At 39.5% G+C, this 27,537-nt stretch overlaps 1 protein-coding gene across 10 annotated transcripts in view; it reads left to right on the forward strand.

The window, feature by feature from the left end:
* Positions 1-27,537, forward strand: part of ryr2b (ryanodine receptor 2b (cardiac)) — a 63,244-nt gene that overhangs the window by 21,412 nt on the left and 14,295 nt on the right. For 7 of the 10 annotated variants that reach the window (XR_005079200.1, XM_037123018.1, XM_037123025.1 and 4 more), the window contains exons 39-89: positions 18-123; positions 251-391; positions 622-898; positions 1,053-1,167; positions 1,412-1,544; positions 2,023-2,126; positions 3,029-3,164; positions 3,936-4,122; positions 4,285-4,393; positions 5,515-5,635; positions 5,782-5,951; positions 6,369-6,589; positions 7,144-7,234; positions 7,340-7,480; positions 8,955-9,118; positions 9,363-9,441; positions 9,670-9,759; positions 10,039-10,176; positions 10,301-10,378; positions 10,615-10,690; positions 10,806-10,929; positions 11,267-11,382; positions 11,822-11,898; positions 13,002-13,123; positions 13,358-13,407; positions 13,682-13,742; positions 14,482-14,729; positions 15,170-15,251; positions 15,495-15,625; positions 15,752-16,072; positions 16,176-16,413; positions 17,071-17,158; positions 17,260-17,346; positions 17,516-17,677; positions 17,834-17,896; positions 18,719-18,847; positions 19,538-19,650; positions 20,411-20,507; positions 21,069-21,199; positions 22,044-22,095; positions 22,423-22,476; positions 22,669-22,768; positions 22,916-22,995; positions 23,716-23,792; positions 23,958-24,031; positions 24,176-24,439; positions 25,035-25,123; positions 25,288-25,416; positions 25,575-25,679; positions 25,940-26,021; positions 26,128-27,401. Coding sequence is in view for 9 of the 10 variants with exons in the window: in XM_037123018.1 (XP_036978913.1) it covers positions 18-123; positions 251-391; positions 622-898; positions 1,053-1,167; positions 1,412-1,544; positions 2,023-2,126; positions 3,029-3,164; positions 3,936-4,122; positions 4,285-4,393; positions 5,515-5,635; positions 5,782-5,951; positions 6,369-6,589; positions 7,144-7,234; positions 7,340-7,480; positions 8,955-9,118; positions 9,363-9,441; positions 9,670-9,759; positions 10,039-10,176; positions 10,301-10,378; positions 10,615-10,690; positions 10,806-10,929; positions 11,267-11,382; positions 11,822-11,898; positions 13,002-13,123; positions 13,358-13,407; positions 13,682-13,742; positions 14,482-14,729; positions 15,170-15,251; positions 15,495-15,625; positions 15,752-16,072; positions 16,176-16,413; positions 17,071-17,158; positions 17,260-17,346; positions 17,516-17,677; positions 17,834-17,896; positions 18,719-18,847; positions 19,538-19,650; positions 20,411-20,507; positions 21,069-21,199; positions 22,044-22,095; positions 22,423-22,476; positions 22,669-22,768; positions 22,916-22,995; positions 23,716-23,792; positions 23,958-24,031; positions 24,176-24,439; positions 25,035-25,123; positions 25,288-25,416; positions 25,575-25,679; positions 25,940-26,021; positions 26,128-27,401 (7,497 nt within the window). In the remaining variant the exon portion in view is untranslated. The remainder of the gene's footprint in view (positions 1-17; positions 124-250; positions 392-621; positions 899-1,052; positions 1,168-1,411; positions 1,545-2,022; positions 2,127-3,028; positions 3,165-3,935; positions 4,123-4,284; positions 4,394-5,514; positions 5,636-5,781; positions 5,952-6,368; positions 6,590-7,143; positions 7,235-7,339; positions 7,481-8,954; positions 9,119-9,362; positions 9,442-9,669; positions 9,760-10,038; positions 10,177-10,300; positions 10,379-10,614; positions 10,691-10,805; positions 10,930-11,266; positions 11,383-11,821; positions 11,899-13,001; positions 13,124-13,357; positions 13,408-13,681; positions 13,743-14,481; positions 14,730-15,169; positions 15,252-15,494; positions 15,626-15,751; positions 16,073-16,175; positions 16,414-17,070; positions 17,159-17,259; positions 17,347-17,515; positions 17,678-17,833; positions 17,897-18,718; positions 18,848-19,537; positions 19,651-20,410; positions 20,508-21,068; positions 21,200-22,043; positions 22,096-22,422; positions 22,477-22,668; positions 22,769-22,915; positions 22,996-23,715; positions 23,793-23,957; positions 24,032-24,175; positions 24,440-25,034; positions 25,124-25,287; positions 25,417-25,574; positions 25,680-25,939; positions 26,022-26,127; positions 27,402-27,537) is intronic. The other 3 variants (XM_037123024.1, XM_037123027.1, XM_037123023.1) reach the window with 2 other exon arrangements.

Genomic DNA, 27,537 nt, shown 5'->3' on the forward strand with positions numbered 1-27,537 from the left:
CTCTGACCTCTCTGTAGATCAACATGCTGCTGAACTTCAAAGAGGATGACCTGAACTGTCCATGTCCAATAGAAATCCAACAGCTTCTTCAAGACTTCCATCATCTCATCAGCAAACACTGTGGTTGGTGGCTTGTTTATCTTTGAATGATTCTTTACTAATCCTCACTGAGCCAGGAAACCTTAAAAAAGCTTTAAAGAGGCACTAACCATAATTGCCACTTTGGAAAAACTTTTTGGGTGTTGTGCAGGAATTGAATTGGACAGTGACACAGAGGATGAAGAGGATGCTGAGATGTCTGTAAAAGGTCGACTTCTCAGTCTTGTGGTGAGAGTCATCGGACTGAAGAAGAAACCAACAGAAGAGGAGGTGGGCCGACCTCAGAGTGCCAGTAAGTGCGTCTTAAGCGCTTCTCTCAACATTTATGATACTATACTCTCCAAAGTGACTGCATTTTATCACTTTTTCATGCGCTATTAACTTACATGTGTATAGTATCATAAATCATTTTTTGGTTCAGGATTAACACCAAATGAAACATCACCTTGTTACTATAAGAGAGGAGTTAGAAGAATAAGCAACAGCAGAACAGCAAGTAACTTGTAGTTCATGTTTCACCAGAGTCCCTCAAACAGCTGATCTCTGAGACGATGGTACACTGGGCTCAAGAGACTGAAATAAAGGACCCTGAACTGGTCCGAGCCATCTTCTCATTGCTGCACCGCCAGTATCAGGGCCTTGGGGGCCAAATGGCTGGAGCTCTCTGCCGAGCCTATACAATCAGCCAGGCTTCAGTAGAGGACACCATGGCTCTCCTGTCCTCCCTGAGCCAAATCCGGTCCCTCCTTAGTGTACACATGGGGAAAGAAGAGGAGAGGCTGATGATCCGAAAACTAGGGTAGGATGAGATTTGCTGGTTTTGACAGCTGATTATTGTGATCTTGTTTAATCATTTGTATTGGCTCATTTCTAACACATGCATCAATATATCATCTGTGGTATGGAAAGTCATCTTAGATTCACTTTTTTAATTTGCACTGTTTAATGTACAGAGACATCATGAATAACAAGGTTTTCTACCAGCACCCCAACCTAATGAGGGCACTGGGGATGCATGAGACCGTGATGGAGGTGATGGTCAATGTTCTAGGAGAAGGGGAATCAAAGGTGATGGATGAATTAAAATTCATAGTGATATTATGGACAAAATGTGTGTAATCAATGATGCAGGTCTTTTCATAAATGTGTTAAATGAAGTATTCCCTAAGGGTAACGGTTATGAAATGCCTAAGGTAAAATAATGTGTTCTAGCTGATGCGCATCATTAATAAGGCCATACACAGTCAGTTTATTTTGCACTATACACCTCCTCACATATTATTGTATCCATGATTTAATTTTCTTTTGTTAGGAGATTTCCTTTCCCAAGATGGTGGCCAGCTGCTGTCGATTCCTGTGTTATTTTTGCCGCATCAGCCGTCACAATCAGGGAGCCCTGTTTGACCACCTCAGCTACCTGCTGGAAAACAGCAGTGTTGGGCTGGGTAAATCATATTCTCTCACTTTTATTATATGCAGTGTAGTCCAAAGTAACCGAAGCTCCTGTCCAATGTACTGTAATGCATCACATACATAAATACAATACAAAAACCCTTCATCACATTACAGAGCTTGATTTGTGAAGCCTTTTTGAGACCATAGCTTACAGCGCTGTCTCAAGGATGGCATTCAATTTGAAACATTTCTCACTGAAAGTAGTTTCCAAAGTAAAGTACAGTCTACTGCAGGGCTGTTTTATTGAATGACACTGATATATGTTCACTTTGTCTGATCCGTTTACTTTTATTATACTGCACAAAGAAAATGGAGAAAATACTTCTCTTTTGACTTGCTCTTGGTTTGAATTCAAAACCCCTGAAGGTGAAGGTTATAGAATCTTGTCCCCATGATAGGAAACAATATCCTATTATTATCGGCATCAACGTAGATGTGTTCAAATTGTTTTATGGCTTTGTCCCTTAGCCTCACCGTCCATGCGTGGGGCCACTCCTCTGGATGTGGCAGCAGCCTCAGTCATGGATAATAACGAGCTGGCCCTAGCGCTGAGGGAACCTGACCTGGAAAAGGTGAGGTCATGCTGCGCTCTTCTCTGCAGTACTGTGGTTAATAGTATCCATTATGTCATGTATACATAGATATGTGCTCTACTCTGTAATCAACATACTTAGCCATCACTAATTATTTTGCATTGGCACTCCTCTGTTATTTGTGCTCAGGTGTTTGGTGGCACTTAGTTTTCTATGTATGTCTATAATTTTCTCTCTGTTTACTCTCCACCACCCTCCTCCCATGCAGCGTGCAAATGCACTAATGCTATGCATTAAAGTAATCAACCATACATCTTAGAGAAAGCAATCTGTTCTCATTTAAATAGCTTTATTTGTGTCAATAACGCTATATATTAGACAAATATTAGTCAGGATGTAGATGACATGCAGCAGCAGCGGTATTGTCCACGATGCTTACAGTTAATCGAGCAACACATTACATAATTAATATAACTACTTGCCTGACTCCAACTATTTACCTGTAATCAAAAGAGTTGTTCAGTATTGCAAAAGAGGATGCAAATGCAAAACACCAAGACAGACCGGGGAAACAAAGAGCACATTTTAATAATGTACACTGGTGTCAAAAAACACAGGCTTAAATAACAGGGGTTAATTAACAAATGAATCGCATAGGAAAAAATGTGTGAAAAAGACAGAGATGGGAAGGGTAAAGCAAAACATGCCAGATCAAGAACAGAACCTACAAAATAATACAGAAAAAAAGTGAATTAAATCACACAACCCAACATTTCGGCCTGATTTATTGTTTAACAAAGAAGACAACCCACACGTTTTTCATTGTTTTGATTAAGGCACCCCTAGTGGCAGAGATTGCACACTGTGTGCAATGTTATAAAAAAGATGAACAGTATCTACAGTAGTCCATTATGTGTTAAACTAATATATCTGCAATTCAGGTGGTGCAGTATCTTGCTGGCTGTGGTCTTCAGAGCTGTGCTATGCTGGTGGCTAAAGGATACCCTGACATTGGTTGGAACCCCGTGGAGGGCGAGCGTTACCTGGATTTTCTACGTTTTGCTGTCTTCTGTAATGGTAACCTTTAAGTTCTACTAATAAAGGGATTCACCCTCAGAGGACATCATGTGGTAACTTAAATGGCAAAATATCAAAACACTAGTCTGCAAAAGTTCTATAGACCTGTGTTGTTCTGATATCTCAGTTAGTTTATATAATTTAAAATGTACTTAGTTACATAAGCTTAATTATCTTCTCACAGAAATGTTATTTGCTTAATTAATTGACAATTTGTCTTGGAGTAAGACTTTGTATTTTGGCAGCCTTAATTTTTAAGTTGAAACTATTTGACCAAATCTATCATGCATTTCTTTTTGTACACTTTAAACCTGTTCATGGCATTTATCACATCTCAGATATTTGCGACAGTGTTAGAACAGTAAGCAAACAAACTTCAATAGGCACAAGAGGCTGCATTGTTTTATTCTCTCAATTAAGTAAGCTATTTCCAATAGAGGTAATTACAGCTCAGTTTTTTCCACTATTGATTTTTTTCTCACTCTGTAGCAGTACCCAGAAGGCATCAGATCAAATTGCCCTTGAGCGTGTTGACAGTTTAGCCAAATGACGTTCCCTGTTTTCTGTACAATTCATGAGCTGTATTAACCTGGGTATCGTTAATGCTATTGATCACCTTGGTGTGTTATTCAGATTATCAATTTCCTGTCCTGTAAATTCAATGAGAGTCTCTGCGTGAAACAAAGAGACGCCCTCCAATGCACACAATCTATCATTTCATCCAGCCCACTGTTGGTTTGTCTTAATGTTCTGTACATTCCTGGACTGCAGGTGAGAGTGTAGAGGAGAATGCTTATGTGGTGTTGAGACTGCTGATTCGTCGGCCCGAGTGCTTTGGCCCTGCCCTGCGTGGTGATGGAGGAAATGGTCTCCTCTCAGCCATGGAGGAAGCAATCAGGATTTCAGATGACCCATCAATGGATGGACCTTGTATCAAATACCAGTCCAACAGAACACTGTCAGTATTAGATTCTTTATTTTTGTCTCTTTACATCTTAGGGTTAGGGTTAATTTCTGAATGAAATGAAGTAATTTTCCCTCAGGCTTTCTTAGCAGCGTCCTTAGTTATTAATTAAAGTCATGATGAACTTTGTACTATTATGATTGTTTCCCGTAACAGAGATGTTGTCCAGGACAATGATGATGACCTCATTCACATGGGGCACGCCATCATGACCTTCTACTCAGCCCTTATCGACCTGCTGGGCCGCTGTGCTCCAGAGATGCATGTAAGTGATTCCCCAGCCTTTAGCAACCATTTTGCATCAATATCCACTGATTCCTCAAACAGTAAGGCTTAATGTTGAAAGTCTGCATACTGCTTTGTAAAGAATGGGAGTGGTCCAGTAGATTGCCCCAGCAGGCATCCATAACACAGGCTACGATGGCTGCAATGTTATCCTTGTGGGCAACTCTCTCAACATCTCTCAATGTCTGACAGAAGGTCATGTCGACTAAAGGTGCTTGTTTTTGCCACATGACATGCTGAGATTGTTGTTCTAAGTGTCTGACAACATTAAGGAAAGTATTCCAACTGAGACAGACTTTTATGTTAAACCAGAAACATCTGCTATGTCGCTCTTGCCAATTCAACCAGACTCCATTTACAGAAACAGTGTTTCATCACTTTAAAACATTTCATTCAGACTTGACAAAAACTAAATAAAACTCACCTTTCAACTGTTGGAACAATCACCAACTCTGATTGGATTGTGTTAGAGAAGCAGAAGGGAGAAAATGGCGTGTAGAGCTAGAATACTTTCACATCTAACATTTGCCCTTACTCTCATGCCTTTGTCAATATTTTATCATAAATGAGGTGAATTAGATGCTTAGAATTAGACACTTATGCTGAGCGACTCTCAGCATAAGCAACGGATCAAATTTGGCTGTAAAAATTATGCCATTTCTTGTCCTTTTGACAATGGCTTTGAAGTGCAAAGTCAAACGAGGCAAGATACTGTTTTGTGTTGCATCTTTCAAACACAAAGTAATTTAAAATTTGGTTGACAGGAATCATCAAAATGCACTGAAATCATTGAAATATGATGACAAAGTAAATGAGACATTAAAAAGAACACAAGATTAAAAAAAACTGTTAACAGAACCACAACATTTGCAGGAAACAAACAGAAACAGAAAATGAATCATCAAAACAATTTCTCAATTTCTGCAACTCTGTATGATATTTTAAATCATCATCATTTTAATCAGTGTACTTGTGAGAAATAATGTATAGTACATTATGTTTACAACTGTATGTCTTTGTCAGTTGTATTTGTTACTGTATAAGCTGTCTAAGTTTTAAATGACTGACCAGTAATAGTGTTTTGTTTAAATGTCTATCCAGTTGATTCTAGGAGGCAAAGGAGAAGCTATCCGCATCAGAGCCATTCTGAGGTCACTCATCCCCATTCAGGATCTTGAAGGAGTCATCAGCATCTCTTTTCAAATCCCCTCAGTGTCTGAAGGTGAAATGATCTTACATTACTACAATAAATCCAAGTTGCAATAAGCCATTATCTTCTATTGAAATGATGTGACACTGGTTTGATGAGAGGGATGGACACAGAGGGGCGGTTATTTTACTGAATGTATTTTTCATTTGTTTGTCCAGATGGTCTGCTGGTCGAGCCCGACCTATGCACAGTGTTCTGCCCTGACCACAAGGCAGCTATGGTTCTTTTCTTGGACAGGGTTTATGGCATCGAGAGCCAGAGCTTTCTTCTCCACCTGCTGGAAGTGGGCTTTCTACCTGACCTTCAGGCAGCTGTCTCTCTCGACACTGTGAGCAGAGATAATTGAATTTATTTGCCCCGTTAACCTGCTTGACAAATCCAGTGTAACACTGTAGGAGTGACCTGTGACTTCGTATTAGTTCAAGCTGCACCTTATCACCAATGAAAAATATCCCTCTCTTTCTCCCCCAACTCTAGAATTGACCGTACTATATCCTAACATTACTGTGATGTTATTGTATGCATCACTCCTAATGAAACTAGATTCATTAGTTTTTAGTATTCATTTGTAATAGGCTTGCTGTGATCTGCAGCTGAATGTAAAAATTAATTAAACTATCATTTGTTTTGATCCCTCTTCTATCTGAGGAAACATTTCTTCTTGCTGGTCTCTTATTTTCTGTGTAGTTCCACTAAGTTATTTGGACTCCGTGTAAGTGCACTGCCCTTCTCTTTTTCATTACAGGCCGACTTAGGATCCACTGATATGGCCCTCGCCCTCAACAGATACTTGTGTACAACTGTGCTTCCCCTCCTCACCAAATGTTCAGCTCTCTTCTGTGCTTTGGAAGATCATGCGTCGCTGGTGGATTCTCTCATCCAGGCAGTCTACAGCCTCTCAAGAGCTCTAAGCTTAACAAAAGCTCAGAGAGACACTATTGAAGATTGCTTGTTGGCTGTATGCAGGTACGGTTTTGGCTGGTATGATGAAGCAGAGTTATTGTTCTGTCTCCACTCGGTTATTATTGGCAAGAGTTGTTGCTGACTTCTGCGGATGGGATATTGATTTTCAGGAAGTTGCTGATGGATAATAAATGTTTTGGTTCAGTGTTATTTTGGTACCTCCCTCTCCCTTTTGCTATTTTTAATTTATGAATTGTTGCACCATTGACTGTCAATATCCACTAAGCTCACTGTCTCTTCGCTGTTTGACCCAATCACATGTAATGTGGAGAAATGAGAAACAATAGTTGACAAAGGCAGACAGATCAGAGCAATCCTAATTCTACTCATTATATTTAATGATTCACTTTAAAGCCTGTTTTTGCCCAATTGAGATATTATATGCCAAATTCAGTTAAATGTTAAATTAATCAACATCTTCCCTTTGGCCTCTCAATTTCATGTGTCATTCTTCAGGGAGACATGATAATCAGTTATTGCATCACTTACTGTGTGAGTGTGTGTTTATGCTGTGTGTCTGCTAATGTGACTAATTCTTCACTCATCGCTGTCCTCAGTAAACTCCAACCGTCTATGATGCAGCCTCTTCTTCGACGTCTTGTCTTCGATGTTCCCTATCTCACGGAGAACAGCAAGATGCCACTAAAGGTGGAAAAACAACTTGAAGTTTTTACTGTACATATGAAAAATATATTAATACACCAAATGAAATTACTAATATTATTGACCTCTGGTCAATATTTCATCTACCAGCTCTTGACCAGTCACTATGAGGAGAGGTGGAAGTACTACTCATTAACTGGAGGGCAGGGTGACCAGGGTTCGGCCTCTGAAGAGGAGCTCCACCTGTCTAGAAAGTTGTTCTGGGGTGTGTTTAATGCCTTGGCAACAAAGGTAAACTATTTTGAATACCTGTGTCAATCTTAAAATTGTATTGAATTTATGTAAAATTAAAATGATATTTTCCTTGAAGAGCTAAAAAAGTTGATTATGTTTTGGTAGTGTAATTCAGTGTATTTATTGCCTCTTTTTTATCTATCTTCTTTCAGGAGTAGCACTTGTTTGATTTTCTCCATTAGTGAACTTGTAGAAGAAAAAAAACAGTGCAGGGAGGTATAACACACTTGAGATTAAGACTTAAATTTTTCATATCCTAGTATGAAACCTCCCACTCCTTCACAGAGTTGTTTGGAATGTGAGACATAAAGCAATAAGTGAATCTTTTCTCAGTGCACCATAAACAGGCACCAGCATATTTCAAACAGACACTTACCTGACTGATTCAGAACATGAACTCATCAAATAACTAAGTTGATGAGGTTTTTCAGTCCCACTTGTGGCTCACACCAAACAGCCTCAAAACTGTTTCAGAAGTCATTGCACGTTGTACAGTGTGTAAATGTATTGCACAGTAACTCTCTGTGAATGTGCTGTAGTTTAGGCACACAGTGTTTCAGTTGTCACATTTATTATGCTGTGTTTATTTTAAATTGTTTTCAACTGAAAAATAACTGAAGGTGGAGAATAGAATTGTATAGGAAGGCAAACTTAATTTTTACACCAGTTTTTGCAGGGCCCAGTACAGCACACCATTTTGTTACCAGTTTAATTATATACTCTGTATCCAGTTACAGTAAGTAAGTGGGTTTGTGTTGGCTGTGTTGTGCTGGTTAACCAGATTCAGTATGTAAACAAAAACAATTTATTTTGTTGTGGGAAGGGATCCTCAGCTGGATTTTTATTTTGATAAATTGGATTTCTTGACTACTTAAGTAGGTTTTATAACAGGGTTTTTAAATGGCCGCATGTGTGCACAAGAGAGAATTTGTTCTTTGAAAATATTTCTCCAACAGGGATATGTCTTTGTATCTAATTAAAATTTGAATGGTTGCGTCTTGTGTTCAGACACATGCAGATGGTAAACATAATAATAATAATAGTAAGAAGAAAAAGTACTTTATAAATCCCCCTTTTTTTGTTTGTTTGTTTTGGAAACGACTAGTGCTTTACTGGTGCCTTGTGCCCAGAGAATATTTTAGATCTATAAGAGATTACTGTACACATAAATATGTGACGACTACCTTGTATTGCTATGTATTTTTGTGTTGACTATTCTTTGAATGCCTTTTTGTTGTAGTAACAAGGATATCTTTGGTGTCTGTTATATTCCAATTTATAATCATTACTTGTATCTATTTTCTGACAACACAGCTTAGGGAAGTGCTCTTTTGTTGATTTGCGCAATGACCGTAAAGACTTCAATCTTGAATCTGGTATTATTTGTTTGTTTTATTGCCCAGCTTCCCCTGACCCTGTCTTATCATTTCCCATGCTTTTCTACCTCCCACACTATGTTTAAACTCTACAGTCTTATGAGCCTCAGTTATTTAAGCTCCCAGTCCAGTGCCTGGCTGCAGTGGCCAAGGCCCTGCCTCCTGACCACATAGACTCAAGCTGCCTGTCCAATGTGGACAAAAAAGCCTCCATGGACACAGAAGGACACTTTGACCCACAGCCTGTCGACACCTTGAAGTAAGACACCGAGCAAGCATGTTTACTTTATAGATTTTGGACAAAAAAATAGAAAATGTTGAATCTGGATATCCTGAAGATGACTTTTTCTCCTCATGAGAGGTGTAAGCTTTAATTTGGTTGGCAGAATTTAGTTATATTTAAACAGTCGATATGAGCATTTCTTTTTGTGCTTTCTCCATTAATACAAATGTGCTGTTGTTTACCAGAGCTAAATTATGTATTATTTTTTTCCCTCCACTAGTGTATCAGTGCCAGAGAGACTGGAGTTTGTTGTAAACAAGTATGCAGAGCATACTCATGAGAAGTGGTCACTGGACAAGGTAATATCATTTTAATTATTCCTCAAATCTGAATTGGTGTTTTAAGTCTGACAAAGTTAGGCTGTTATATGATATCCTGGTCAGGACTGAATCCACTTAAGAATACATTCCTAAGTTAATTTTTGACGGTGTCAGAACATCCTTCGGTTATGTGGTTGAACTACTATGTTTTCTGCATATTTTTACTTCAGTGTGATTTTTCATGGATCTGTGTGTTCTATTTGATAGTTTGCCAATGGCTGGGTTCATGGGGAACAGCTCTGTGAGAACACCAAGGTTCACCCTCGCCTCAAGCCTTACAGGGCCCTGGCTGAGAAGGTAGACTGAGTAGTCGTTTTTGTGGTGTGTGTCTGCGAATGTACTTCAGTAAGGAAAGCAGTGAACTGACAAATCCCAGGGGCACTTGCATACCAAATGTAGTGTGTGTAATATTAAAGATTAAAATACCTCAGTTCACGGTCTTTTGTGTATTGAGTGGACAATACGCTTCTCTTGAAGTTTTTGAAATAATTTGAGTGTTTTTCTCTTCTGCTGTCCTCTGATGACTTGCTAATTTGAATGTTACGTGAGGGGTTACCTTTATATCTGAGTTTATAGGAGAAGGAGGCATACCGCTGGGCCATTAAAGAGACAATTAAGAGTATGCTGGCCTTTGGATGGACCATAGAGAGGACTAAAGAAGGAGACGCATCTGGCACACATACCTGTACACGCAGAGTCTCTCAGTCTGGACAGGTATGTATAGGGCACATTCAGTTCACCGAAAGAGTTTCTTAACGCAAACGTAATCTCACTCACACTACTCGATTTTCCACATTTTAAAAAAGATTAGTAATCTGCCGTTTATTGTCTCTTTTAGCTGTCTTTTGAAGGAGCATCAACGTTCAGCCCCAAACCTATGGATATGAGCAGCATCACCTTATCATGGGACCAATGTGTGAGTGAGAAGTACATTTTTCTTCTTCTTACACTGTTAAGGTACTTTAGAACTATCCCATCATCTGCAGTTGTGGTAGCGCTTGTCCATTGTTTTGTATATATGAAAAAGTGTTTTTCAGTTTATACATTTGCACATCTTAATCATCCAAATGATATTTTCTTCCATGTGAACAGGATTGTTATTTAAGGTCAAATTGTTCAATCATGTAGCAGGCTTTTTAAAATTTCTTTTAGGGCATGGCTGAACAGTTGGCTGAAAACTACCATAACGCCTGGGCTAAGAAGAAGAAATTAGAACTTCAGAGTAAAGGTAACATACCATGTTGTCAGCAACTTCTCTGTTTCTTCAAACCCTCTCCCCTCCTCTCAGGGAGCACAGAACAGCTAACAAAATTGCAATGTGTCCAACCTGTTTCTGTTCACAGGAGGGGGTGGCCATTCAGTTCTTGTACCCTATGATACTCTGACTGCGAAGGAGAAGACCAAATTCAGAGAGAGGGCCCAAGATATACTTAAGTTTCTTCAGCTCAATGGCTACACTGTGTGGAGGTGAGTACAGAATGAGCTTGTGATTGCAAAAGGGCAATCTGATACAGTTTGTACGAGGTGGGAACCAAATGAGCTGTTCCATTTCCATGTCACAGCAGTATTGCTCTCTTAACTTGCTTTAGCAGGCATGACAGCAATCAGACCCCTGCCTTTACAGAACAGCCGGTGAATAAAACAATTGCATCGCCTCTTTATCTTCCCACTCCCTACTTATTCTTGCAATCAAATTATGAAAGTAAAAACACCTAGTCTAGATTATATAGTATTTAAGGTCAGAACTCCGTCTTTTTGAGCAGCACTGTTTTATTAGCCTTGTTTGATTTCACTCCCTGCACAGGGATCGGAAGACAGTTGAGATGGACTTTCCAGCCGTGGCAAACAGCTTTGGATACACTTTCCTTCAGCGGCTGCTGTCTCACACTGAGGATGCCCAAGAGCACATGCTGGAGCTGGGTAACATTAAAGTGTTCAAGAATGAAAACAAAGAATAAATCCTGGGGACGAAATGAAACACAAAAAAATAATTTGACATTGTGCTGTACATCTCAAAAATACTATAGTATACTATGTACCTGATGTTGTAAAGTTTTGAACATCGCTGGGCCTTGAGTGTTCATTTTATAAATAATAAAATGAACACTTATTAATAAAATGAATGTAGACCCTCCTTTGACTCTACATTCAGCAGGGCTATGTCAGGTTAGTTTTAATTTGAATCCTCACAGAACAGTTCACACAAGGTCTGAGGGATATGAAACTGTCCTTTCTTGAGAGTTATAAAAGAAAAAAGTTAATTCTTTATAATTTGATTGTTTTTGTCTGTTTCAAGTGTCATCGTAATTTAGACTTTGATTGCAAAGGATTCAGTATTTTATTGCAGTTTTCTTTCCAGAGGTGATGCAAGCCAGAGGACAGATGTCTAAAGGAGAGAGAGCTCCACACCAGCAACTGCTACATTTTTTCCCCAAGGTTAGTCTGTGATCAATGCAAAAATCTAATTACAGTTGAAATCTACTGTCTGATATGGAATCTATCATTGATTTCACCTCCTTCCAATTACATTTTTTTCCAATGCCATTTTCTTTCCTCTCCCGTTTTATTTTTTTCTTATTTCATTTACGTCATCTAATTAGTTTTGTTAGATGGTTGCCAAGGGCAACCCCTCTAAGTAAAACCCTTTGTGGCTTTATAATTTATTTAACCATTTTGAATATCCATGTGGGTGTGTCGATTGCCATCAGGATTGATTAAAGCTTCCCACACAGTTCTGCCTCTGAGGAGACAGCGAATGAAAAGGGTTTATTTTTCGTTGATGGGAACCCGAGTCAGAACCAGTCAGCCAAGACCATGAACAGTCAAGCCTCAGATCTCTGAAGCCCACACATCTCGCTCTACCACTTACTCACACAACCACGCAAGTCTCTGTGCGGCTGTCCATTTGTCTGTTTGTTAATTGCAGTTCTTTCTTAGGAAGAGCCAATCAAGTGCAAAATGTTTAACCTCTTTCCCCCGTGGGTCACTGTTGGCTCCATCATTACAAACGCACATTAAACAGGAAGGCACTGTTCAGACCCCGATAACTTCTTCAAAATTCTGGTGGTGGTCTCAAGACATTTGAATCGACTGATTTAAGAGAAAATGTGTTGAACTAAAAAGTGATAAATAAGACTTCTAGAGTTAGCTATTTGATGTAATGATGCAGCGAAAAACAAAATATGTCTTTGAATTAAATATTTTTCTCAGTGAGTCTCGCTTCAGTGAAGCTTCGGGAGAAGCGAGCACAGAAGTTATGGGACGTTGTCAAACAAGTCTAAGATGACTGAGAACCTTCATCAACATCAAACAGGATAAAAATATATACTTTTTTAGTTCATGACACTTTGAAGCTGGTCAGAAGAAATTCAAAGGGAATGTATTCATTACCTTGGTATACTGGTGCAGAACAATAAACAGTCAAAAATATTAATATATATAAAGATGAAAGCAAGTTGTACAAGTCAAGACTCATAAATAGAAAACCGAAAACTGACAATAACACATGAAAAACAAGTAACCTCTCCTCTGTTCATCAGGTTATCCTTCCTCTTTTGGAACAATATCTGAAGAGCCACCGGCTGTATTTCCTGTCTGCTTCACTCAGCTCAGGTGGTAATAGAAGCCATGCCTCAAAAAAGGAAAAGGAGATGATTGCAAGGTATGTGCCACCCCCTGCCAAACTTTAAGTGTTCTTCTGCTCTCGCACATTGTATTGTTATGTGACAATTTCTTCAGACATGTTTTGCATAATAACAGTTTTCTTGCTTTTAAGTTTTTTTTTAACAGAAAAATCCTCTTTCTTCTTTGCTGCCATTCTTCTGATTTCGTGTCCCATAATTACTTTTTCCACTCCCCTCTCATTACTTCACTTGTCTTTTCTCCTCACATTCAGCCTCTTTTGTAAGCTTGCAGCTCTTGTAAGACACAGGACCTCACTGTTTGGTAAGGATGGAGGAAATAAATCTTATTCATACTTTAATTTGCACCACTTGTTCTCTTGTTTGTCACTTCCTTGGTTTGCTCTTTGCTTGGCCATGATTGTGTCTGTAATGTTCAGTGTTCATTTTGTTTCTGCACACGCTAAGATGTAATTGCCAAACATTTATCTTCTTCCTTGTGTGTTTCGGCATGTTTTGTTGCCGCATATTGTTTTGTCATTGTACATATGTGCTGACATTTTGGATTTAATGTGCGTGTGTTGGTGTTTTTTCCCAAGGAAATGACGCCTCCTTAGTTGCGAGCTGCCTCCATGTTTTGGCTCAGGCTCTGGATGCAAGGTAGCTAGATGGCACTACTATCTCATTCTGCCTGAATCAATCCCCTCGCTCTGCCTGCGGTCATATTAGTGTCACTCCACCATGTCTGAGGATGAGATGATTGGTGTAATTGAGCCACTGATACACTGATGCTATCTAATTGTGGTTGATATCACTTTTACTCCCAGAGGACAATGCCTCTGATGCATGAAGCTAGAAGTAGAATCTTGGCTCTGCAGTGATTGATGTAATTTGGGCTTGTCTGGTGGATAGATTAGCAACTGATTTAGAAAACTTAACTGCTTTTATTATAGCTAACCAAAATTGTACTGCACCAACAATTTAATTTTGTGATCTTTTCAAATAACATTCCTTTTACATTTTGCAAAAATCAAATCGATTATAACTTTAATCACGCAACTTATAATTATTTTCTTCATCAAATATTGCCAAATTTAAACATTAAGTCTATGAAGTGTTGAAAAATAGTGAAAAATACTCATTACGATTTTGCAGAGCCCAGAGTGATGACTTCTTTTGCCAGCCAACAATCCATATCGAAAGATGTTCCATTTACTATCCAAAATGACAAAGATGAACAGCAAAAAGTCACATTTAAGAAGCTGAAACCAGCAAATGTTTGACGTTTTTGCGTGAAAATGACTGAAATGTTCAAGCAACTAATCTTTTCAGCTCTAACATACTGTACATACAGGAATCTTTGCTTTTCACAAACCCCTTTTTCACCTCTTGGCCTTAGGACCTTGATGAAGTCAGCCCCAGAGTCTATCCAAGCATCCCTGCATTCGTTCTTTGAGGCAGCTGCAGCTGATCTGGAGATGACTGTGGAGAACCTGTCTGTGACCTTGGTTTGTCTACCTCAGAGTAGAAGTCAACAGGCCAGAGGAGTGGCCAAAGTTCTCAGCTACACAACCTCCATTCTTCTTCCCACTCTTACATTCCTCTTCCAGCATGTTGGCATGCAAAACTATGGAGTGGACCTCCTGGGTAAGGGCTACCTAAATAAAAATACAGAGATACAATTAAAGACTATTAATGTATCATGTCACTATAGTAAAGTGAAAGCTATCGCCACATGTTATCATTAGTCTCATTCATTTCCCTCCATATGCTGTAGAGCTGGATGAACAGCTGGTTTCCACACCCGTGAAATCACTCAGGGACACCCTCCCCTCCACTTCACCTTCCTCATCTTTGAAACCAGCTCTCATTAAGTGTCTCAGTCATGACCACAGAGCAGCAGGAGCATATTGTCTCCCTCACTAATATCCTGATCTCCAGGAATCATTCATTACCTGAATCAGCAGCCATCCTGCCAGTCTATCTCTGTGATTGTATGCTATCAACTTTCTTACTCGCTGTCCTTGGTTGTTTCTGAATGAAACACTGCAAGGATCTCAGCTTTAACCATCAACCTGTTTTTTCAGTGGGGAGTATCCAGGTCTCCTGTTATAGGATCCTCAACAGCCTCTACTCTCTTGGCACCAGCAGCAGCATCTACATGGATGGGTACTGACTTCATTGTTTGTGCTAATGACAATAATGATTTTCTTTTTTTTTTTTTTTGGTATGGTACTTGGTCATGGAGATAAGTGTGGATTTGGGTTACAGAGTATATATTAAAGCTATTAATATATGTATGAAGGCCAAACGAAAGCAGCTGGCAACTTAAGACAGCAATCCCACCCAAAAGATAAGCTTTTGATATTAGTCAGCTGCATACTTTTGTCCTAATATAGCATATTCATACAGACAGAGGCCAGCAGCAGGCGCTTGTCTGGCAGCCTTGACTGGGACATTTCCTGTATGTTTCCTGGAGCCGGCCCTAAACCAAAACAACCCATACTCCATCTACAACACAATGACTGCCTCTGAGAGGGAAGGTAATAAACAAACTGATATTCATCAGTTTTTCTCTGTTTAATCTTGGGCCACTGAAATAGCTCTTACCACCCACATCTTGAACCATCTGTTTTCTCTGCCTCATTTTCTGTATCTGTCTCATTTAGACCTGGGGCTGCCAGACCAGGTGGAGGACATGTGTCCCCTCCTGCCTTCTCTGGAACAGGCTCTAGGGGAAGTGGAGGAGTTGGCTGGTGCTGGCGCTGGAGCTCGCCAGACCCACTACGTCCATGTGACAGAGGTCACCTTGCCCGTGCTGTGCAGCTACATCTCCCTTTGGTGGTGCTGGGGCCCTGAGGGCCATCCGGAGAACCCAATCTGCACTTCTGTCATTCCTCAGCATGCAAGTGACCTACTTGGCCACATCCTCCGGATCATCCACAACCATGTGGGCACAAGCCAGAGTGACTGGATGAAGCAGATGGCAGGTATTGTGATCATGTCCAACACAGGTGTGGATTTCTTTATTCCACACCAGGTGTGCCTTTCATCCCCCATTCTCACATTATTAATAGTTGCCATGTCTTTCAGTTTTTTCTCAGCCAATCATATGTAAAGCTTGCTCTGAGCTGTTAAAGAGCCACTACCTGCCACTGATGGAGAAGTTGAGAAAGAGGGCAGAATGTGTGCTGCTTGAGGAGGAGCAGATGAAAGCGGAAGTATGTGATACCTCCGAAGCAGAGTTGCAGATACAGGAGAAGTTCACTGTGCTTGTGCGAGACATCTATGCCTTCTATCCCCTCCTCATCCCATTTGTGGATTCTAATCGGTAAGTTGTGCATCCTAGGAGCTTAAATGTGGGAAAGCAAGCCTATTTGATGAGGCCAAAAGTCTAGGAGCAATTTGAAGTATTCATTGCCTCAAAAGAGAGTGAAACCCATTTTTACTGTATTTTGTATTGACATTACCCACCCATTCATTATCATCTGGACATCTAAAGTTATTCTGAAAAACCTTGTGGCCACCAAATTTACCATGATTGTTTGTTTTAAATTGATAAGAATTGTTCACAAGATTATGGATTTGAATGCACCACACAAGACTATGCAGTAAAAATCGGAATGTCCTTTAATTCACGGAAGGGTTTGGTAAACAGCTATTGTAGTCAGAGCAGGCAAATAATCCAAAAGGGGTTAGACAAAAGGCTATGTAAAAAGTATGTGAAAAGATCAACAAAAACAGGAACACTACACCATAAATAAAGGCTGGAACGATTGACATAAGGGATGAAGAAGAACTGGCACGGGGAACAGGGAGCACAAACAACTTCTGGGGACTGGTAACAAGTTATTATACTAGTTATAAGATACAAAAATGGGAAGATGCATGACACTGAGTAGTGATTCTGCTAATTCAGGCATAGGTTTAGTTTTATAAGAACAGTTTTTGATAACAATGTGATGTGTTTTGGTGTGTTTCTTCTCAGAGCCAGCTGGCTGAAAGAGTTGAACCATGATGCCGAGCAGCTGTTCAGCATGGTGGCAGAGGTCTTTATTTTCTGGGCCAAATCTCATGTGAGAATGACTGTTTCTTTTGTCTCATGTCAATGCTATCCAAGTGAATATTGTACACAATAATGCCTGTCATTTCACGTCACCTGTGCCTGCTGCATTAGAATTTCAAATGGGAGGAACAGAACTACGTAGTCCAAAATGAAATCAACACCTTGGCATTCATGGTCAACGATGACAAAATGTCCAAGGTAGGCTGTATATCTATATTATTAATACTATGCACACTGATGTGTAAAAAATGCATCTCTTTACATCATAAACACTATTAGAATTTTGATGGTAATCACAAAAAAGTTAACAACTGTCAGGTTAAGTCTTAGAGAAGTTATTTTATATTCATGGCTGTGCTATTCTCAGTTCCACCATGAGAAGAGGAGGATGAAGAGGAAGGGGGATCGTTATTCCACACATACCTCTCTCATTGTGGCCTCCATGAAGAGACTGCTCCCTGTGGGCCTCAGGGTTTGTCTTCCAAGTGACCAGGGCCTTATCACAATGGCAAAGAATGGCTTCACTCAGGTTGGTTGGAAATGTGGACAATATCAGCGTTGATTTCAATATAATGAGGGTAATTCTTTGATAATCTGCAGCGTAGTGTGATAATAGTGAAGACGGGTGTCTTAATATATCTCTGTGGTGTACAAATAATTGATGTTGGGCATTTGCTTTTCACAGAAGAAAACTGAAGATGAAATTCGAGAGCATGTTTTCAGTTGCCTTTTCCATCTTCAGAGTCAGGTAAAGGCTGTCACTGCATTTTCATTCTTGAGTTCCTACTTGTACTTTTGTTAAGTAAGAGGATCAGTTGTAATTTTTGCCATTTCATTTTAATAGTTAGACAAGATTCCTACAATCCAAAGTCAAAGAAACATATTGAAGACTGTTTGACTGACATCGACTGCAATGCATACACAAACAAATCTTGTATCTTTTCTTCATTCAGCAGACATTCTGCATATTTGTTGACATGCTGAAGAAGTGTGTGATAAATTATCCGGAAGAAGCTCTTGTAGCCTGTAAAATACAAAGCTGTTTTTTTTTTTTTTTAATAACCTGAAGTCAGTGACTCATTGTTCACCAGAGACACAGTGTGCATGCAATATTTGTGTATGAGTCATGGATGAATATGTTTATTCATAAGTCAGTGATGAAAAAAAATCATAAATTCTGCTTGTCATTAGCATATCAAACTTATAAACAGAACTATGACCATATTTGTCACAGCTCCTGATCCATCCCTTGTTGGTTATATGAAAAATTGTTATTGTGTGCAGTGAAATAGCAGTCAGTCTAGTTTATCTTTTTATCATATGCTAATTCAGGCAAAGAAGTTAAAGGGAATAAGGAAAGCAAGATTCATGACAGTCATGACAAGATTCTTCAATAATGTTTATTATCCTATCCTTTTCACAGATTTTGTCTCATTAAAGGTGCTAGCTCTAACCTGCTAATTCCTCAGATTCAGAATCTGTCCACCAACCATTCTAAAAATACATGTAATTGAATGGTGGAAATACCAAACAAAAGGAATAACTTTGCCATTTGTTTTCCTCTTTACAGGCGTCAAACTGCTCAAGGCAGGAGACATTTTATTCAGAACATCTGAGCCAACAAGGGGCCATCACTGATGCCCAAAGGACTGTAGACAGGATTTTGGAAATAGCTCGAGTCCAGTATTACCTAGATCAGGTGAGCTTTTAAAATAATATAAAATCATTATCAGTAATATATTTCAGTAGTAATTTTATCATAATATACTGGTACTACTTCAACAGTCAGGAACATTTTTGTAATCACTGTTTCATGCTTATGTGAGTTTTATTTGGAAATGTCTTCATCAGAAAATTATATATAATATATTTAGAATGTTTTAGAGCCATCTGTATGTCTTGTCTTCACTGGGCTATTAAGTAAGTTTCCCCCAGTTTGTGGTGTCTGGATAGGTTATACCTCTTGTTTGTCAATATAGTCAAGTGACTCTTAGTATGACCCCCCTTGGTCATCATTGCCGTAACTGTACTGTAGAGCTGCTGAATTACGTTTTTTGTCTGATTTAAAGTCATCATTAGACAGTCGTTGAAGCCCCATGTTCATTGCATGCTGGCTGAACTACAGTGCTGCACTTTTGATTCATTTCTAAGAGCTGCTGTTCACACAACTGCTGTGTGATATCAAAAGGCCGGGGATAAGAAAAAATGGTGTGTTCATATCCCAAACATAGATTTGGTTTGAATATATTACCTGTTGTATTGCCTGCAGTACTAACGCATGATAAACACAGGCCAATAACATGAAGGAACCCCACTGGAACCCCTTAGGTCATTAGGGGTATTAGGTGCTCTACCTTGTTACATTATCTATGTTTGGCTTCTGATTTAGGTGGAACACCCGCAGAGAAGTAAAAAACCTGCGTGGCACAAGGTCTTATCCAAACAGAGAAAACGAGCAGTGGTTGCCTGCCTAAGGATGGCTCCCCTCTACAACTTACCCAGGTAACAGATGCTGTTTAAATGAATGCGTTGCACCCACAAAAGTGCTGTTAGTGCTCTGGTGAATTCTTATTGAATGCAGAATGAGTCTTATCAGAAGGAGATAGACATCTAATGACATGCCATGTAGATTTAATTTGGTGTTTTGTGGACCCTCTGAGATATGTGTCAAATGTTTAAGATTCAAAATAGAGCGAGAAAAATGGTATTGACACTGTTATAAAATGAAAGACATTTTACAGGGGTCGTTCGTTCATTGAGCGCTTTATTTTGATCACACACTATAGCACAAAACAATCAGCTGATGGCACAAAATGAGGTTATTCAACAGTTCAATCACATTTTGTTGAATTTCTTTCTTTGCATCAGAAAAATACTTTTGTTCACACTGACAAAAGGTGAATATGCTGTAGGAACTTATGTGGTAGAATAGGACCACTACATAGCTGTGACTAGAATATAAAACTAAGTGGCTGAGAATAGTTAGTGATGTAGGTATTGTATGTTGGTGTTTGTGGCTTGTGAATTATACTGTAGCTGTGCTTCAGCATTCTTTACTCGCCCGTGGATGTAACAATCATTCCCTTGGACTGGTAGAAGAGGCCTTGATTAACGAGTAATAATGGGTCTAATCAGAGCCCTATTAGAGTTTAATAGTTTCCTTCCGTGCTGTCTTTTTTCAGTCCATTATTTGCATTTGTCTATAGCAAATAAGTCATCCAAATCTCCTCTTGTCTTTTCACCCTTTACTCTTCCTCCCCAGACACAGGGCTGTCAACCTGTTCCTCCAAGGCTACAATAAATCCTGGATATCAGCTGAAGACCACAGCTTTGAGGAGAAGCTTGTGGAGGATTTAGCTGTGAGTGGAAAAGCAAGTCATGTTGACTTAAATGATTTAAAATGATTCTCTCACAAGAGTTAAACAGGCCTATATATTGAATTATGATCCGTTGAGAAAAAAAGTAACCTTACATTTCTCTTGATTAATTGTCTGGTACACCTTTAACTTTTTGTAGTTCCTTATTCAGATAACTGAACATTACATTACCTTAACTCTGGTCAAGACAGGAGTGATGTTGTCCTGCATTAATTCCTTATTATTTTATAAGCAGTCAAATAATTTAAAATGTATTTTGAAAGGTCTTTTGAGTACATGTACAAACAAACAAACAACAACAAACTAGTACAAACAAATTTCCCCGTCTGTGGAACATTAAAGGATTTCTGATTCTGATTCTGATGTTTATGTAGCAGAAAATGTTTTGTCTTCATTATGCATACTGCATTGTGTGTGTTTGCATGGGAGAAAACCTGCAGTGTGTAAACCCTGGCCACCCACCAGCGATTGTGAATGGTCAGAATGTGACATTATTTAAGAGGACACATCAGTGTCTTTATTCTCTCCCTCTCTGGACTGCAGAAGGGAGGAGTGATGAAGCTTTGTGAAGGCGACAGAGAGGAAGAAAAGGAGGTGAAAGACGGTGCCAAGCCAATCGATCCCCTCCTACAACTCATTACACTCTTCAGTCGAAGCGCCCTGACAGAAAGGAGGTGTGTGTGTGTGTGTGTGTGTGTGTGTGTGTGCGTGTGTGTGTGTGTGTGCGTGTGCGTGTGCGTGTGTGTGTGTGCGTGCGTGGGTGTGTGTGTGTGTGTGTGTGTGTGTGTGTGTTCATTAAATGATCACATGCAGTTAAAGCCCCAGTCTACTTTTATTACAGGTCAAACCCATCACTGGGAAAGTCAATATTTAATTGGTCAGAGGCGTGATTTTTTTTGGTTCTAAAACCTGTGGCCACTGTTTTCTGAAAGCTTGATTTATATTCTGAATCTTGGTTGGTTCACGCGGCAGACATGTTTACTGGTACAAGTAACACATTTTTCTCTTAGATGCCTTTTAAATAGAAGTTTTGGTCGATACTACGACTGTCGTGTCGTGTTCCAGTACTGTTACCAGGTTATCCATGGACACCCCTGAACTTGTTTGTCTAACAAATTTGTGTTCCTATAGAATTCCTGCAGAGACTGAGAGCACTACGTTAAAAAGCTGTGTCTCTCCACATCAGTGTAGACATTAGAGGATGGAGGGCACTCTCAATAGTACAGCCACTGCAGGGATGTGATCCAGCCAGCCAGATTCCAAGTGTATTCCTGTACTGCTGGGGATTTGTCAATAAGAATTTTAAGTGCCACTGGGCAGGCACAGACTATAGATCCATACAGTGCTTCAGGGTGTTTGTAGGTGCTGCTGCATCAACTATGTAAGTAAGGGGATCACATTTAAATTATGTGAATGGATCCTGTGAGGTTCAGTTACATTGCCAGCCATTTTGAGAACTCCACATCTGTTCATGCTCTGACATGTACTGAAACTATATTGTCTCTTCTCTGTTCACAGTAAGCTTATAAATGATGGTCTCTATCAGTCCTACGCTGCTATTATGGCCAAGGTAAAAGAATATTGAAGAATTATTCAGATTTGTAATATCTAATGTTTTTTAATGTGTTACGATAATATACTATGTCATGCATTATTGCAAAAGGAAATGACAGTATTGTATTTGATCATTCCTGGCTCAGGAGGCCGTAGTATTTGTCCGTAGTATACAGATTTTGCAGACGCTACAAAGTTAGTTTATTTTGGGTTGAAAGCAACATTAAAGAAACATAAACAGCACCGATATAATGGGAGTTTTTAAGTTTTGTATCTTTTCTACATTTAAATATTTTCCCCGAATGTTTTGCTACCAAACTGTGTTCTACGTTTGCTCTCTCAGAGCTGCCACAGAGAGGCTGACGATGATAAAGAACAGGAGGTGGAAAGTTTTGAAGTGAGTGAATGAGCTCTTACTTTTAAAATACAATTTAAGTGTTTTAAAATGTTGTTGTTATTATTATTATTATAGTCATATGAGATTACATTATAATTAATAGTTAATTGATGTTTAAGTTACATTCATGGAGCAGAATGTATTGACAAATTACATTTTATTAAATGTTTTGGTTTTGCTTCTGTGGTGCAGGAGAAGGAAATGGAAAAGCAGAAGCTGCTGTACCAGCAGGCCAGGCTGCATTGTCGTGGAGCTTCTGAGATGGTGCTGCAAACCATCAGTGCCAGCAAAGGTAGGAAAAGCATAAACACTGAAGTACATGGCTCATATTAAGGTTACTCTATTACTTGTCGCTGAGAATAAATTGTCTTTGTGTAGTATTATTCTTCATAGTCAGCACTGTACATTCTCTGATTGTGGTAAATTTACATCCCGTCAGGGGACATAAGCACCATGATTGCTCCTACATTGAAGCTGGGTATCGCTGTTCTCAGTGGAGGGAATGCAGCTGTTCAACAGGTACAATACTTACAATATACTGCACACAATAACATTCAAGTTATATTACCTGTTTTTCTTGGTATCCCAATAAGTGGTCTGCAATTCACATGTCTTATACATTGGCCATTTCTCCCTTTCAGGCAGGGATTAGAGATATTTAATATTATGAAACCAAAGATTATTATGATTGACACAGATAAGAGAAGGAAGAGGTAAATTAGATTAGGTGACACTAAGAAATAAGGTTACTGCAGCAGCTAGATACGATTGCTAGATTAATTGCATTCATGATTAATATGTATGCAATGTATATTATGTATGTTAAAAATAAATAAATTATATATACATATATTATATCAGTGATGATACTAAAATAGAGCACAAGTATTACAACTAGAGCTGTAATACACGGTCTACAGTAAACCGTTGTGGACTGTGGAAGATTTGATGATAAACTGAATGAAATGTCGTGACACATTATCTGGCAACTCACTGTAGAGCTGTACACTTAGACTATTAACCCAGTCATATTTTTATTCAAATTGAAATCTCTTTCTTCATCACGTTGCATTTTTACCTTTGTGAAATTCTCTGTCTTCTTATGAAGACGGTGCCTTGACCCAGAGACACTGTAGTCAAGCTTTCAGTGAGAAAACCCTTTTTTAAGGTAATCATGTCTGCTTCAGGTGAGATCCTGCTGCATTTGTCTGACTCATCTTTGATGCTTTTGTTTGATAGAAAATGCTGGATTATTTGAGAGAGAAGCGGGATGTTGGCTTTTTTCAGAGCATGGCGGGAATCATGCTGTCTTGTAGGTGAGTGTCGATGAGAAAATTGTATGACGAAACCTGTCAAATGTCACAAAGGCTTCACATAGAGATTGACAAAAATGGTTAGAATGCTAAATCTTCTTTTATCCTATTGTATCTGTGTGTGTGTGTGTGTGTGTGTGTGTGTGTGTGTTTCTTTATGCTATCCAGTGTTCTAGATCTGAATGCATTTGAGAGGCAGAACAAAGCAGAAGGATTAGGCATGGCCATGGACGAGAGCTCAGGTACTGTATTCATATGGAAATATAAAAGAAAAATCAATTTCTCTGAAACCATGTCATATCATGCAGCCAGCCGTGAGATCCCTGGCCTTTAACACACTCTAAATTCCCTCTCCAAATTCCCATTTCTTTCTCTGTGTTTCTCAGTCTTGAATAGTATCTACAGCTGTCTCCTCTCACTTCATTGTGGCCTGATGTTTCCGTTGTCTTACCACTCTAAATTCTTCATACATTCTCTCACTCATTCTGTCATACCGCTGCTCCAGTACGTTCTATTCTTTGCCCTTCATCCTTGTATTCCTTGCCCTTTCCTGCCTATCTTTCTCTCAGGAGAGAAGGTGATGCCTGACAAAGATATAACCTGTGACCTGTTCCGATTTCTACAGCTGCTCTGTGAAGGACACAACTCAGGTTTCTTGCCCTCACCACTTACACACTGTCACAAAGTTCCTATAGATTATATTGATTACAATAAAGGACCACATAAGGCCTGCACAATATTGGAAAAACACTAACATTGGGGTATTTTTGTCTTCTGCTATGTACTCATTATCAACAGATATTGGCACAATAGAGGCTTTTGAGTGGCAACATTGTTGAATTTCATCAAGTGCTGCAATTTCAATGTTCCGCTTGAGTGCAAAAACAAAAAAAAACATGACTAAAATGTGAAAGACCTAGAGCTGATTTGGCTTACTTGACATTGGCTTACTTGACATTGAATGTCAAGTAAGCCAATGAAATATTGTGCATTTTCAAAGTGTGAGGATGATCCTTTAGCACTATACTGCGCAGCTCTTCACCACTATAATACATACTTAAGTGAAAAAAAGAAAAGAAAACAAGCATTGTTCCTCAATGTTACTTTTAATTGAGTGTACATACAACAAACACATTCGAATTGCGGTCCATTGTCCGATTATATGGACATATTATATATATCTATACATGAGGTCATTCATTGCGATTCACCTTTTCACATTGTGTTCATTCTTTGTGTGTTAAGTGTTCCAGAATTACTTGAGAACACAGACAGGCAACAACACCACTGTCAACATCATAATATCCACTGTGGATTATTTACTGAGAGTACAGGTAAGCAGACTTACCTTTGTGATGCTGGAATACATATTTCATTGTAGGACCGCAATGATTTGAAGATGAAACAACCTTTCTTTGGCTACTGTATGAATGTAGGTTCCTTGAGATCCTTTATTTTTACTCATGAACCACAAATATTTGTCTGTGCCATGCTGTAGGAGTCCATCAGTGACTTCTACTGGTACTACTCAGGGAAGAATGTGATTGATGCACACGGCCAACAAAACTTCTCTAAGGCCATAGAAGTGGCCAAACAGGTCTTCAACACGCTCACTGAGTACATACAGGTGAGTCGGTTCCTAGTAAATGTCATAGTGTCACAGTGCGTGAGCTCCTAGGCATACTGATATCAGCCTTCTGTCTCTTTCCCCCTCGTATTTGTCTGAAACTTGACTTTGTAGGAGTTAAGAGTGATGCAGCTCACGTTGTCAATATGTTCATCCAGGGACCGTGTACTGGAAACCAGCAGAGTCTGGCTCACAGTCGTCTGTGGGACGCCGTTGTTGGATTCCTCCATGTCTTTGCCCACATGCAGATGAAGCTCTCTCAGGTATAGTACAATGATCCACCGAAGTTTAATAAGTTTATATCCCTGATAAAACATGCAATTACAGTGTGCCTTAGGGTCTCTACCCCATCAGGACTTATTTCAGTCTGCTGGCATTGTTATTATAAAACATTTACTGTGAATCTGTTGTTGCAACCATTCTTACTGCTTCTGGTAATGTGTCTTGTAAATGCGTAAAACGAAGGATACAAAATTAAGTAGAATTTTCAAAAAATAACTGCAACTATGTTTCTTATGGACAGGATTCAAGGCAAATTGAGCTTCTGAAAGAGCTCATGGACTTACAAAAGGACATGGTTGTTTTCTTGCTTTCCATGTTAGAAGGCAAGATTTCCACTTCTGTTGTTTTCACAATTTATAATCTTGAATAGATTACAAGTGATCATTAAACCACAATTATGTTCCCTCTGCTCATCTCTCTGTCCTGCAGGTAATGTTGTTAATGGAACTATTGGGAAGCAGATGGTGGATATGTTGGTGGAATCATCAGGAAATGTGGAGATGATGCTCAAGTTTTTTGACATGTTCCTCAAACTCAAAGACCTCACCTCCTCGGATACCTTTAGAGAGTACGACCCTGATCAGAAGGGCTGCATCTTGAGGAAGGACTTCCAGAAAGCTATGGAGAATTGCAAGTGCTTCTCCCAAGCTGAAACTCACTTCCTCCTTTCCTGCGCAGAGACTGACGATAGTGAAATTGTGGATTATGAGGCGTTTGTGGATCGCTTCCATGAGCCAGCCAAAGATATCGGCTTCAGCATTGCTGTTCTCCTGACCAATTTGTCAGAACACATGCCCAACGATTCAAGACTGAAGACATTCTTGGAGCTGGCAGATTGTGTCTTGACTTACTTCAAGCCCCATTTAGGACGTATTGAGATCCTTGGCAGCGGGAAGCGCATTGAACGTGTCTACTTTGAGATCAGTGAGTCCAGCCGCACACAATGGGAAAAGCCTCAGGTCAAAGAATCCAAGAGGCAGTTTGTTTTTGACGTGGTCAACGAGGGTGGAGAGAAAGAGAAAATGGAGATGTTTGTTAATTTCTGCGAGGACACCATCTTTGAGATGCAGCTTGCGGCCCAGATATCTGGCTCTGACACCGGAGAGAGGCATGCTGAAAAAGGAGAAGGGGAAAAGAGTGAAGAAGAGCTGGACAAAAAAGAGATGTTTTTCTTATATAATTGGCTGATAATGCTGACATCTCTGCTTTCTCTCAAAAACTTGAAGACACTGATGAAGATGACCCTGAAGGATATCCTCATGTCAGCTGTTTTCCTTCTCAGATTGATTTTTATGGCTCAGGTTCGATTTATTTCTGCTGTAATTCGCAGCATCTTATACGTTCTGTACATAGCCTTTGTGAACGGTGGGCTTATTGAGGGAGCCAAACGGACGAGGATATCTGACTTGCTGGGTGGGATCCTCGAGCCAACTCTTGATGAGGTCATGGGGGTGCCAAGTGGTGTGGATCGGCTGAGGAAGTACTCTGCCAGTTTGTCTTCCCAGAGAGAATTGAGGGAGATTGGGCAGGTGGCAGCTACGACCTCCCCCAAGGAGGTGGATGTATTGTCGGACATCTTTGGCCTGAAAGTGAGGAAGGATGGAAGTCAATACAGACTTATGACCCAGGACCTCACTGCCAGCCTGTCTGACCTGTTCCACACAACTTCGAGAAGAATTTCTACAGCTAGTTTTTCTGAGACGGTACAGACATATTTTCATCTTTAGCTTAGTTTATTTAATTTCTCTTGAATTTTGGGAAGCATGATTTTCCTGATTTTGTCCTGCTTTGATACTGTAATGATTCATGTTAATTTTTGATTTCCTTATGAATGTTACT

The sequence above is a fragment of the Acanthopagrus latus genome, chromosome 15, assembly GCF_904848185.1.
Source record: "Acanthopagrus latus isolate v.2019 chromosome 15, fAcaLat1.1, whole genome shotgun sequence".
NCBI classification, from domain to species: Eukaryota; Metazoa; Chordata; class Actinopteri; order Spariformes; family Sparidae; genus Acanthopagrus; species Acanthopagrus latus.